This window comes from Motacilla alba, chromosome 1A (genome assembly GCF_015832195.1).
Source record: "Motacilla alba alba isolate MOTALB_02 chromosome 1A, Motacilla_alba_V1.0_pri, whole genome shotgun sequence".
NCBI lineage: Eukaryota > Metazoa > Chordata > Aves > Passeriformes > Motacillidae > Motacilla > Motacilla alba.
In genome coordinates, this window is record NC_052031.1 from 49,387,974 (window position 1) to 49,400,929 (window position 12,956).

General features: G+C 45.6%; 1 protein-coding gene across 6 annotated transcripts in view; it reads right to left on the reverse strand.

Annotated features, from left to right (window-relative positions):
* The window catches only part of CACNA1I (calcium voltage-gated channel subunit alpha1 I), a 164,548-nt gene that overhangs the window by 139,153 nt on the left and 12,439 nt on the right, over positions 1-12,956 (reverse strand). For all 6 annotated transcript variants that reach the window (XM_038154692.1, XM_038154697.1, XM_038154694.1 and 3 more), the window contains one exon: positions 11,502-11,803. In XM_038154692.1, the coding sequence (XP_038010620.1) occupies positions 11,502-11,782 (281 nt within the window). In that variant the 5' untranslated portion in view covers positions 11,783-11,803. The remainder of the gene's footprint in view (positions 1-11,501; positions 11,804-12,956) is intronic.

A 12,956-nucleotide genomic window follows, 5' to 3' on the forward strand; every position in this document is an offset into this window, starting at 1 on the left:
GGCCTTATCTTCCTCCCCGGCTTCTCAGTCCCCCACTTCAGTATCCTTTCCAGAGTTTCACCTGGTCCCTGCCTCCCAGACCTCAAATAAAGGTTTTATTAATGGATAAAAAGACTGCTACAAGGGAAAAGTGGGACTGATTTTGAAAACCATACTACTACCTCATGTAACAATGGAAACTATGTCTTCCATTTCTTCAGTTCTATTCGTGTTCTGGCCCTTGTATGAACTGTGTGAGATTCTTCAGAGATCCTGCTGGGTAGGAAAAGAAGGAAAAACATTACTCAGCACCCAGCAAGGAAGAAAACATATAATATGAGGAGTTTGTCTACACAGGGACAGATAGCAGGGTCAACCTACAAGAAAAAAGAAAATTGGGAAACAGCATCCCAGAAACTGTATGGGATGAAAAAAATGCTACAAACAAACAGTGAGAAGACCAATGTCTCCAAAGGACTTTCTTGTAGAAAACAAGTGGGATAACATCTAGAGCCTCCTCCACTCACTAAAATCCCTCTTCCAGAGAGGGGTCCAGATGGGAAGATAAGAGCAGTTGCCAGCACAAGGCTGCTAAACAGTGGGTCAACAAGAACAGAGAAGAGAGGAGCAAACTCCCAAGCTGGGAAGGATCCTCCTCCATCAAGAAAATTAATCAGAAAGGAGCCATAGGGAAAGAAAATAGCAAGAAAAAATTGCCTTGAGGGAAAAAATTCCTTCATTAAGAAATATCACAGTTGGCCAGTGGCACTGAACATCAGGCAGTACCAAAAGCAATATATTATTACTGCTGCTCTATAAGCCTGTCTTTTTAAGTATAACTCGCTCACGACAAACATTTTCAAGCTCTGGCCTGAATCTCACATGTGGACAAAGAACACCCTTCCAAAATCACCTACAAACCCAAGAGGACTTACTCAAAGCAAAAATTACATCACAAGTTGATAAATACGTGAACAAAAATAATTACATTAAAACCGCAATACATAAAAAAACTACTTTTCTCAAATATGTTTTAGCTTGATTATTGTTAACAATTCTTGTTAACATCTGCTAGCTGGCTGGTAAATGATCTGTAGAACATTTTGTAGAAAATAAGGACATGGTATTCTTAGGGGAACACTAGAGTGAGGCGTTCTTGGCTGCAAAGCAAGCTGCAGGATACAGGTAAAGACAGGGAGATTTCCTTTTGGAGTGTGTGAATGATGGGGCAAGGCAGATTTGCCAAGTACTGATGTTTCAGTATGCTTCCAAATAATAAGCAGGGCTTGAAAGATGAGCAGATATTTTGGATCTTTGATGTGAGAAACTATCAACCTCTGCATGGAAGAAAATATTTCTCCACCCTCGAATATTGAGCTCCTACATCTTTCATGCCATGAAAGAGAACAGCTGCTGTTTGTTGCAAACTGCCTGTTCCAATAGGGAGGTTAATATTTTACCATGTGTTTTCTTTCCTTCTTTCCCTTCTTGCCTGTTGAGGCAAATCTCAGAGCTAGCATTACAAGCACTGGATTCAGCAGCTTTCTCCTGGATGAATTTGTACTGATGTTAGCCTTTTTAATCCGTGACTCTTTGAGAAATCCCCCAAGAGATACATTTGGTTCACTCTGCCTCTCACAGCTTCCAGTTCCTACAAGCAGTCCTAAAGTCCTTGTAGTATTTCAGCAATTTTTTGCTACCCTGGGGAAGTAGTGACAAACAATACCAAATTATTAAAGTAAGGATGAAACACACCTCACAAAGGTCCAGGGGTCAGGAACAAGGCTGAGACAGCACTGTTGGTTCAACTTTTGCAAGTGAATCCTTGAGCACCTTGCCCAGCTTCCAAGCTGGGGCACAGGTCCAGGAGATTGCAGCCACACGGCTCCCAGCCAGCATGCTGAGCTCACATCTGTCTGTGCCAGCCCACAAGAGCCAGACCTGGTTAGCAGGGATTAGCAGAGCACCAGCTACATCCCAGCGAAGGCCAGGGCCAGCTGATCCAGCAGCAAGTGTCATCCAAGGTGGCTCAGGAGGTGGTCACCTCCAGCAGCCTGTCCCTGCTCCCAGGTGGATGCACCCCTTGGACTCTGCAGCTCAGAAATGAGCTCAGTGCTCCTGCACACTGACAGCTCAGGATGGGGACGTCAGAGGTGCCACTAGCAGAGAGCACAGGAAGATAGCAGCTGACCTGGGCTTGGAATGCTCTAAAGGGGGATGGAAACAGCCTGTGAGTACAAGGAAGAAGCAATCCCACCCTGCCATGTAGAAATCCCTTCCAGAGATAGCAGAAACCTGGGATTTTCACAGGTAAGCTCACACCTCTGCGGAGCCCTAGCCTTTTTCCTCATTCTAAATAAGCCAATGAGTGATGTCCTCCGTTTAAATCCCACCTGCAGGTCTCCCCTTTAAGCCCTGACCTTTCACCCCAGGAAGCCAGGTGTCCCCAATACTGGACAAGAGAGGCACTTTACAGAAGGTGCCAATTCAAGGGCAGGAGCAGTCAGTGCAGACAGGCTGCTAGCAGCAAAACCCAGGAATGACAGCAAGGGAAATAATAAAAGGGGGAAAATGACAAACTGCCACAGACAGAAAGGAAAAGGGATAGACAGGGTGGCTAGTCACAGGGGAGTCTACTAGAGGAGTTGCAGGGACTCAAACATCAAATTATACTCAAGGAGGAGGAGCAATGGCTTCTTTTATAGACTGAAGCACAGTAGGTGATGACAAGAGGAGACTGGGGGAGAGAAAACTAAAGGAAGAAAGGATAAGCAAAGAGTGTGATGTATCATTAGCCAGGACAGATTTATCTTTCTTCTTGGATGAATCGCAGTACATAAGTGTAAATGGCACCATTGTCTCAGGGGGACAGATGGTCCCCCACATCACAGCTTGGCACATCCCCCGTCCTGCCTGAGGGAGTTGCTCCCCTCCCCAGTCTACACTGATGCAATGGGCATGGAGAAAGCTGGAGAAGGGAAAGGCAGGGAGGCCAAGTTAAGCTTTCCATCTCCATCCTCACATGCTGACCTTGCAGCCAGGATGGGCAAGTGAGCGCAGGACTTCTCACCAACTCCATCCCTCAGAGCATCCAAGCCATCCAAACAGCTATGCAGGCTCTCTAGCAGAAAGCTCACACTGCCATCACACCACCTTCTTACTTCATCAGTCCTTGATGGCAGCCAGAGATCAAGCACTCATGCAGATTGTCTCAGGTCTATCAGTTGCCTTCAATACCATTGATTTCAAGGTTTGTGAGTTGCCTGCCAAGGTCAGCAGGGATTTTGCAGCACCTGTTCCCAACCTAGATAACCTCCATGTATCATTCCCCATCAGTATCTTACATCTTCATCATCACACTTCACCTCTCATTTTACAAGTCCAGCTGCACTCTCATCTGCTTTCCTTGGTCATCTCAGCCTCATTCCCTGGATACTGGTCACAGCTCTGTTGACATGGGATAAAAATCTACCCCCCCCCCCCTCCCCCAGCCTCTCTCCTTCTCCAAAGCTTTTCCTGAGATGATTTCTTCTCATTTCCACAGCTGAGCCCAGAGAACCCCTCCAAGGAGGAGAGGCGGGTAGGACAGCAGCCCCTTCCTGGTAGAGAAGCACAGCCGGCAGGAGATAGCACAGCACAAACTCACAGCCCAAGGAGCAGCAGTGACAAAGAGCAGGGCAAGCCCAATCCACCACCAGATCTGTCCCTCTGAACAGGCAGCCCCAGCTGGTGGCCCTTCCCACCACTCTCAGCTCTCATCCCATCACCCCCAGCAGCCAGAGGCTGTAGAACTCCATTTAAGAGAAGCACCTGTCAAACAGGACCTCCCTCAGCAGACAGGGAAGCACAGGAGAGGCACTGGCACAGACACAAGAGGCACTCCAGGAAGGGGCTGACCAAGGTGCTCCGTGCCAACCAGGACCAGTGGGCAAAGCAAGCACAGGACAGAAGTGGGCACAAGCTTGAGCCTGGTCCATCTTACACCAGACTAGAGCCTTCCTACACCAGAATTCAGTGCCTATCCAAAGAGAGTGTTTTTCCAGGACCACAAAGATCTTTCCAGCTTAGAGGTTGACAGCTTGGCAGACTCTTTGCTCCTGTTTTCTCCATAGGTCTGTAATGGGCCAACTGTTTCATAGCCTCATCCTAGCCATGCTGGGACCAGCTGCAGGCCAATTGCTGCAGAGGAGCTGCAGCTCTGTTGACTGTTCCTCACCTGAAGCAGCTCCTGTCAAGTACTATGCTCACAACCCACAGCTGCAGGCCCTTTCCCATGGTCGAGGGTGGGAAGAGTGTCAAGTCCTCAAATAAGCAGCTGATCAATTTGTTAGTGGTTAATTCTATTAATTCACATTGTTATAACAAGACATGCAATTAGAGGTCTGGTCAGAGTATTTTATAGGTCTTGAACTCAAAAGGAGCATTTTTAGTGCCCTTTCTATTCCTGCAAGAGCCCCTTTGGCGCTCTAACACACCCTGCTCCAGTGTTCACAAAGGCTGAAAAAGGCAAACTGACCATTTTTCAAAGAATAAATGGTTCTCATCTCCAAGGCAAAATATATTCCAGTGAATAAGCACAATATGCTCCAGAAAGGATTTTCAGCATTTGTTTCTGTTCAGTAATGCACTCCTCAGAGGGATGGGGATGTCCCTCAGCACAGGCACTGCTACCATCCCAGCTGAGCGCACCATCCCTCTCTTCTGGCCTAGCAATACCGGATACCCCCAGATGGCCACAAATATACAGTGCTGCATGACAAGACCAATCTCCCCAGCCTCACCTGAACAGCAATGGCTGGTGCATACAGGCTTGTTCTTACTAGGTATAACAGAAAAACACTGATTTACACCAGTCAATGTTATGACTTGCATCTTCTATGCTCTCTCCCCTGCTTCCCTGCACTTTCCACATTCATTGGCCATAAACCCAGGTGCCATAGTAAGGCACCTCATCAAAAGCTGTTGCAGTAAGAGTCCTAGCCCTGATTTCCTAAAGCATGAGAGCATGGAGTCCTACAATGTCTTTTATTTGGTTTGAAACATATTAGGGAAATGGGGCATTACAAACACACAGCAGAAACACCCCTCTCTTAAACCACAGGCTCCTCTGTGCTTTGCAGTCATTGCCCTTCCTCCAACAGTAGGAATCTATCCTTCAATAACAGCAAAAATGCTCAGAACTTTGAATGAAGACAGTAAGAATGTGCCACAAATTTTCAGCTTTATTTCTGGTTGTGTTAGACCTCACAAGCATTAAATCTTCAGTAAGAGCCCTAGTTTTGGATGTGCTGCCGTCCTGCTCATTTCCAAGCCATGGTCTTTGAGTTCTCACTATAAAAAAAGCCTCCAGAGAAGAAGATAAAGGGATGGGACGCAGGGATTTATCCTGTTTCAACATTTGTTCTTAGATACCCAGGGCCATCTTGCAAGCCAGCCAAATTTAGACTTCATCCTTTTACATCTGCCCACTTGCCTGAAATTGCATACATCTCACATACACACAACCCAGCCAATTTCTTACAGATCTCAAGCATGCAAATCCCCTTCAAACATATCCATCCCTTGTGTGCTACTAATGACAATGCACAAGTTTAAATTCCATTTACACCACATCTGACTGTGCAAATGGTTCCTCTAAACTTCCGCTCGTAAATTTGCACATCAAATGACCCGCACTAATGGCACTCCCTTGTCACTAGTTTTGTGGAGACAACTTCCTTCTCAACTACTTGTGAAGGCCCTGAGCTCTATCATGCTTCCCCTGCCACCTGCCTACCAACCACAATCAGGAAACAGCTATCCTAAGAAAAAGCTGGAATTCAGAGAATTACTTTTCCCCAGTCCAGAGTCTGGGTGGATGGGGTTCTTCTCCTACAAAACTAAGATTACCCAATATTTCATTATGGAAACATTAAAACGTTAAGACTGTGCAATTTCCAAAATTAAACATGCTTCCTATCTTTCTCTTTGCCTTCTTCTAGAGCATCTGGGAAACCAAACAGCATAGCACTCCTAAATGCAAACACTACAGCCTGCTATCCAGCAACTGCTTCTTTGCTAAAGGAAGAACGGGAACTTGCAGAGATCTGCTTCCCCCTCCAAAGAGAGAGGTTCAGTTAGGCACACTCAATTTCCTGCTGCAGTCTGTCAAATATGTATAGAGACCTGGGACAGTTTTCAGACAGGTAGAGTTAGATGAAGTAAAGCCTATCAGCTTTCCAAGGGGAGAATTAACAGGGAGTCGGCTCACAAGGGTGAGACACGTCTGGTTTAAGGCACACTGCTGACACAAAAGGGGAGGAGAGCATTTGATGAGAGATTGATACACTGCATTCAGTGCCTTCAAATATTAATCAAGATAACAGGCAACTAACTTATTAGAAGTCACCCTTATTTGCTAATAGCAAGCTTCATTCCAGCAGGGAGGCTGGCAAAGTGGCAGAAAACCCAGCAGAACCTGAAGGAGTTTTGCTCCCTCAAAGCTTGAAAAGCATCTGGTACATGCCCATGGGAACACCAATGCCCCAAACACTGCACACCCACTGGAGAGCTCTGGCCATCTCAGTTTGCCATGCAACAGCAGCAACTGCAAAGTTGACTAAGAATGCTGTGGAGTGCAGAGGGGTTAGATAATCTCTTGGAGAAAAAAAATCGTGCACTTGGTGGGGCTTGGATGGACAGATATATCATCTTGGCTGGAAGGAGGGCACAGCAGCAACACCTGGAAACCTAGAATGATACAAAGCTGTCAAAAGTCCTCAAATTAAAGCCAGACTCTTCATGTGTCTTCTGAGAGAGGCTTATTAAGAGAGACAGGAGAGCTGCCCTTAAAATGGAGACACATGAACAACATATAAATTTTACAGTTTTTCAAATATGCACCTAAAATCTGATACTGATGACCTCAAGAGCAGAAAGCCATGATCCCCAGGTTCTCAAGAATGCTGCTTAAAATTCATAAGCCACTCAATTTTTAATGTATTATTACACTTTCTGGTCACATTTCCAAGCTTCTCTCTACTTACTAGAGGTGCAGAAAAGCATGATCTTTTATTTATATATACAAACACACGTGAAAAAGAAAAGTAAAATTCAAATGATTACAGTCATCAAGTACTACAAGATATGCAACAAATTTGCAGATTATGCCTGTTTATTATATAACTACAGCCAGTCATTAAGAACAGTGTGTCCAGGGTTTGACAGTGTACAAGCTTAAGGCAGAAACAAGTACAACATACAACAGAATCTGCACATATAACTTCACTGGACATAAACTATTTGCCCAAACTGGTATTTGACATGAGCATATTTTACATATATAACACATTCACCCAAAGCTTAATGAGCAATGGGGTCGTTACCCCTTAACCACACAGCACTCAAAAAGCAGCGATTCTGGCAGCCCACAGTCCCCATGCACTGTGGCACCTCCTGCCACTGTCACCAATAAAAGTACCAATCCACTCACACTTCTTTTTTTTCTCCTCCAACATTTGATTTTGCACTTGGCTCTCAGAGGGCACTGCCAGCATGAAACACCACTATTGCCATCACAAGCCATCCTATACTCCACTGACTCATGCCTAAATTATCCCTATGGGGAAATAATGTAGAAAAATAAATGGGGAAAAATCAGAGGTTTCCTCCCAACCAAAATGCTCAAGGCCAGTCAGTCCTGTTTCCTTGAGCACAGAGCACACAGTCCAAGCTGACAATCCCACCAGTGAAAGCTAGAGGAAAGGTATCTCCAGAAGCAAGGTGGGATTTTTTGGCAGCAGGTACAATGGCAAAGCCCCCGTTCAGTGGAATTTAAAGCTAATGAGCTACAAGGCAGCTCCTCAGTACACACAGTCATACCACAGCTGTAGGAAGTCACCCTGCTCAATACTTTGTAAAGCACATCTCCCAGTAATAAAAATTAAGTGTGCACATAAGCTTTTGCTCATCTGGGACCTGACCTGCTGCTCCTACACCACTGAAATCAGCTGGAAATGCAACACTTCACTGCTTGAGAGCAAAACAGAAGCCCAAAGGGCCAATAGCTTCACCAAGGGGTTGATACATAAAAAGCAAGAAAATGACAGAGTAGTGAACTGCAGAGCCTCTCATGAGAATCCATTTGTAAGGTGCCATGTGGCATACCCAGTATTTAGTCCCAAACATTTTATAAATTCATAAATTAAATGCTATGCAGTTGGTTTAGAAACATTTTTTTTTTTTACTCTCATCATCCTATTCCCCATCCAAGCTTGACTTCAAATCCTACATGACAGAGTTTAGGTTTTATATAAGGAAAAAAACCACTTGCAGCCGTTCTCATAACCATATCTCAGATAAGGACTGTATTAACGTTGTAGCTGCAACAGCTCCATGATCTACAACTCCAAGTGGTCCAGCCTTCTGTTATCAAAGCACAAATTAACCTAAACAAACCAGCTGGCTGGTTGCTCATGTGCTGCATCACAACAACTCCTTTCTAATCAGGGGACAAGCCAGGCTCCAGGTACGTGTTGAGTTGCATTGCTCACCCAGCTGATGCAGCACTTACCTGTCTCTAATAAGTTATATTAGGAATAAAATTTAAAAAAAAACCCGACTTCCCAATAAACTAAAGTTATTCATGCATTCACTTGAGCTGTAGGTAAAACCATCCTAAAAACATGCAAATCACCAAACTTGAAAGCACCAGGCCCTTTTTCACCACACACTGCAACAGCAAAATCACAGCAAATACTGCCTTTGGGGCCAAACACATGGACTTTCACAGGGATCATAGTCCTCTTCTTAAAAAGGAGTTAGGATCTACAACTTTTGCAATGACAGCATCACACACCTCTACACTAATATGCTTCCAGAAGCAATTTTAAAGCAAAGAAATAAATGGTTCTTTCTCCTATTACTGCACTGCAGCAAAGCAATATGGCAGCTGTTTAACAGCACATAACAAAATTGCAGGACTGCTCACAAAAGGAAAAATAATCTCCAGGAGAGGGGGATTTAAGTAGTTAGAATGCAATTACCTAAATTGAAATTTGGTGGTTAATGACCTCATGCTTAAAAAAAATTGTTACATAGTCCTTAAGTATCAGAGTTGCCTTTTTAAATCTCATTGACAGTACTTCCATAACAGCGATCATGAAGCTCTAATCTAGGAAAAAATTCCACAAGAAGATTAATAGGCATTTAATTAATGCCCCATCTTTTTGCTGAATCTTCAGGAAAGGCCAGGCGTTAACCTATGACAGTGACTCATCCTGCCCCTGCTTAGCTTAAGCACATTGGAGACCCAATAGCTCAGTATAACAAGGATGAAAAGCAGGCAAGTGTATAAATTCCTAGAAGATATGATTTGATTTTCATAGTAGTATCTCTTATGAGGGGTCTGATTCCCAGCCAGGCATCTGCCACCAAGCCATATAAACGTATCCTTTCCATGATGCTGTTAAAAAAAGTGTGATGCCAAGAGCACATGATGACATGGAAAATGCCTTCAGGGTGCAGAAGCAACCCCCCATTTGAGAAAAAAGGTAATTATATATTTCATGAGCCTTTTAAAAAGAGAATCACAAGGGGTTGAAAGGAAATCAGAGGAGGGACTGAATCCTCACCTCCCAGTCTCCACTAGTCATGTAATCTCCCAACATCACACAGCTGAGCTGAAACCTCAAGTTTGACACAACCCTTCCAAGAGGTTACCAGCAGCCTCACCATTGCCCTTCACTCCCTGGTGGCACCTGTAGCCACATGTAAGCTCATCAACAGGTGATTGGATGAGGCTTTTTCCTTCTTTATCTAGTTGCTAATAGGAAAAAGTCATCTTCTAAGTTAAAGAACACATTTGTCTGCATATTAGGACAAAAGTAACACTTAAAAGCTAAAACAGCCCAATTTCTTGAATAATAGTTCCAACAACTTAAAGCAAACTCCTTGCAATATACCAAACTGGAGGGATTACTCTGAGTGACTTTTTAGCCAGCAATAAGGACAGGCTCTTGTCTTCTTCCACCACAACCTCCTTCCCTCATCCAAAAGTAAGCCTTCATCCCAAACCCACATTGTTGCTCTTCTTTCACTTCCCAAATCTAGCCTTTTATCGTGACACAAATGTCTTGCGCTTTACTCTGAGTCCTGCTCTACCACATGCTGGGACAAGATTCCTAGGACGTAATAACTAGCACAGGCACAATGTGATAGAAAAGCAATGCATAATTCAATACAAAGTTTTAAAATTTTATGGAGCAGCTAGTGGAAAAGAAAGCAAAATATCTAAATCTCCAATGTGTTCTCAGCCATAACCTGTGTTTGAGACTGCAACATCTCTTCAGTGGCTTTTGAACTTTAAGACAAGAGCTCAGAGCTCAAACACAAACCTTTACCTACACTCGAAATTAAAACAAATCTCATCCATTTAAGGTCAGCTGTTACTGCTGACACTACTTCAAGTCCTCACCTGGGGTTAGGCTCTTGCAGCTGAAAATACTCTTGGAAACATTTTGCTAGTCTCCACTGTATGCCCAGACATTCAGATTTAATCTATACATCAAAACCAGAGCAGGCATCCTCATAGCTAATACCCACCTAACTAGGAACTAAGAAACTTCCCACTAGGAAGTGCTGCCAGTTGAGATTTCCAGCTAGAAAAACATTCACGTAAAATCTCAGACCAGCCTCTCTGATGACTCATCTTCTTCTCCATTTCCTCCACACCATCAATGATCCCACAGTTTAAGGAACAGCAGCTCTTCTCTGCCTGGTTTTTATACCACTGGAGCTGCAGAGTGCAGCTGGCAGGCTCCTGGTGATGAGCTGTGCAGGTGGCCAGCGTTGGCACTGGTGGGCTGCAGGGACCCTCCTGCCATCAAGGCACCGAGCATGAGTGATAACACCTGTGTGTGACTGCTGACCATGGAGAGGAGGACATGCCTATGCCCCAGAGATCTCTCCCAGGCTGTGTGGAACACACACTCTCCCATTCATTCCTGGCCAGACATCCCAACAAGACACAGGCAGGACAGTGACATGTACTAGATAGAAAGGCAAGGAGCCTGGGTTTGCCTGCAATCAGGGTGCAGAAGGAGTGGTCGTTCCCTCACTAACCCAAGGTGAGGTCTCAGTAAAGTCTGTGTTTTCAGACACCTCCACTGTTCATGGCAGTCCGATAAGTTCCTGGGCCGGCAAATCCTACTGTCTCCCAGACAAAAAGGGATCTGGGAAGGGGAAGAACAGACTTTCTAATATACTTCTCCTCACACCTCCACTCTCTCTATACCCAGTCCCTGTGCCTGGGACTGTCAGCAGCTCTTTCTGAAGTCCCTTCTTTCATAATCAATATATTTTAATCACACACTAAAACAGCAAAGGTTCTGTTTAAACACAAGCAAAGAAGAAAGAAGGGTCTTAAATATGTAATAGAAGTTATTCCTTACCTGCAAGGCTCCCCAGGAGGGCAGGATGAGGGGAGGACGGGGCAGGAGGGAGCCAGAGGCGGGGAAGGAGAAGGGGCAGCTCAGAAAGGATATGGGTTGCACACCATTTTGATGCACCAGCTCCGTGGGCTGGTGGTCTGCTTCAAGCAGAAGAATACAACTGGGGCCAAGTCTGGGTAGGGGACATCAGGATCCGGAGGGGAGGTGACTTCTTCATCCTCACCCAGCTCCAGGGAGGACGGTGGCTGCTCTGGTGGTGTTTGCTGCTCCGAGATGCCCAGATCCGCAGGCTCCAGTGGGCAGGTGGCAGAAGTGTGAGGGGGCTGTGGGCCTGCAGGCCAGGTGGAGGGAGGCTGGGGGATGTACTCTGCCATGCCAGCCACAAGCGAGAACCCCTGGAGGGGAAGCGAGAAAGAGAAATTATATCCCACAAGGAATCAGCAGCAAAAGCACAGCACATCTGAGCTCTCCTACCAAGTCCAGAGCAGGGGAGAGCTGCAGGACTGATAGCTGTGACAAATGATAAACCACTTGGTACTGAAGCAGTTTTAAGCTCTTTTCTGCCAGTCGCCTCTCCACCAAGACTCCTCTGGCTGCTCCTCTCCATCACCATTTAAACCATCCCTGCAGCCCCTGAGACACCCTGTCAGAGTGCTTCACCATCTCAGAGGATGGTGGCAGCTCTTTCAGAGGCAGCCTGAGCACCATAACAGAGCACAATATTTTTAACAGTACGGGCCCATCCTGACACAACAGAGCCATCCTGCCCTTGCATTCCCTAACAGAGTCCTGCCAACTCCAGGTGCAGCTTTGCTGGCTCAGCTCTTCTGTCCAAGGGCACTCTGGGCTGGCTCTGTGTCACACCATCGCACAGGCTCTATCAGACTGACACTGAGAAATGCACGTCAAACCCATACACAGCAGTCACTCATTCAGTGAGCTGTAACACAAGCCAGAAGTGGGATTAAACATTAAGCTCCTTTTACTCGAGCTTGTTGAGCTCTCCTATGCTGGAGCAGTGGAAACGCCATGAACACGAACTGCAAAAGTTCTTTGCCCAAACAGAGTGGTCAGAGAGCATGGGTGGGCATGAGAAGAACAGGTCTCAAGCTCACTGGCAGCCTGGGCTGGTTTTGGCTGGGGAAGGGTTAATTTTCTTCACAGTAGCTGAAGCAGGGCTGTGTTTTGGATTTGTACTGTAAACACTGTTGATAATACCAATGATTTAGTTACTGCTGAGCAGGGCTCACACAGCACCAAGGCATTTTCGGTGTCCCACATCACCCCACCAGTGGGTTGGCCGGGGATGCACAAGGAGCTGGGAGGGTTCGTAGTCAGGACAGCTGACCCCAACTAACCCAAGAGATATTCCATATCATATGACATCATTCTCAGCACATAAAGGTGGGGGAAGAAGGAAGAAAGGGGGACATTTGGAGTGACAGAATTTGTATTCCCAAGTCAGTGTTATGTATGATGGAGCCCTGCTTTCCTGGAGATGGCTGAACAGCTGCCTGCCCATGGGAAGAGGTGAATAAATTCCTTTTT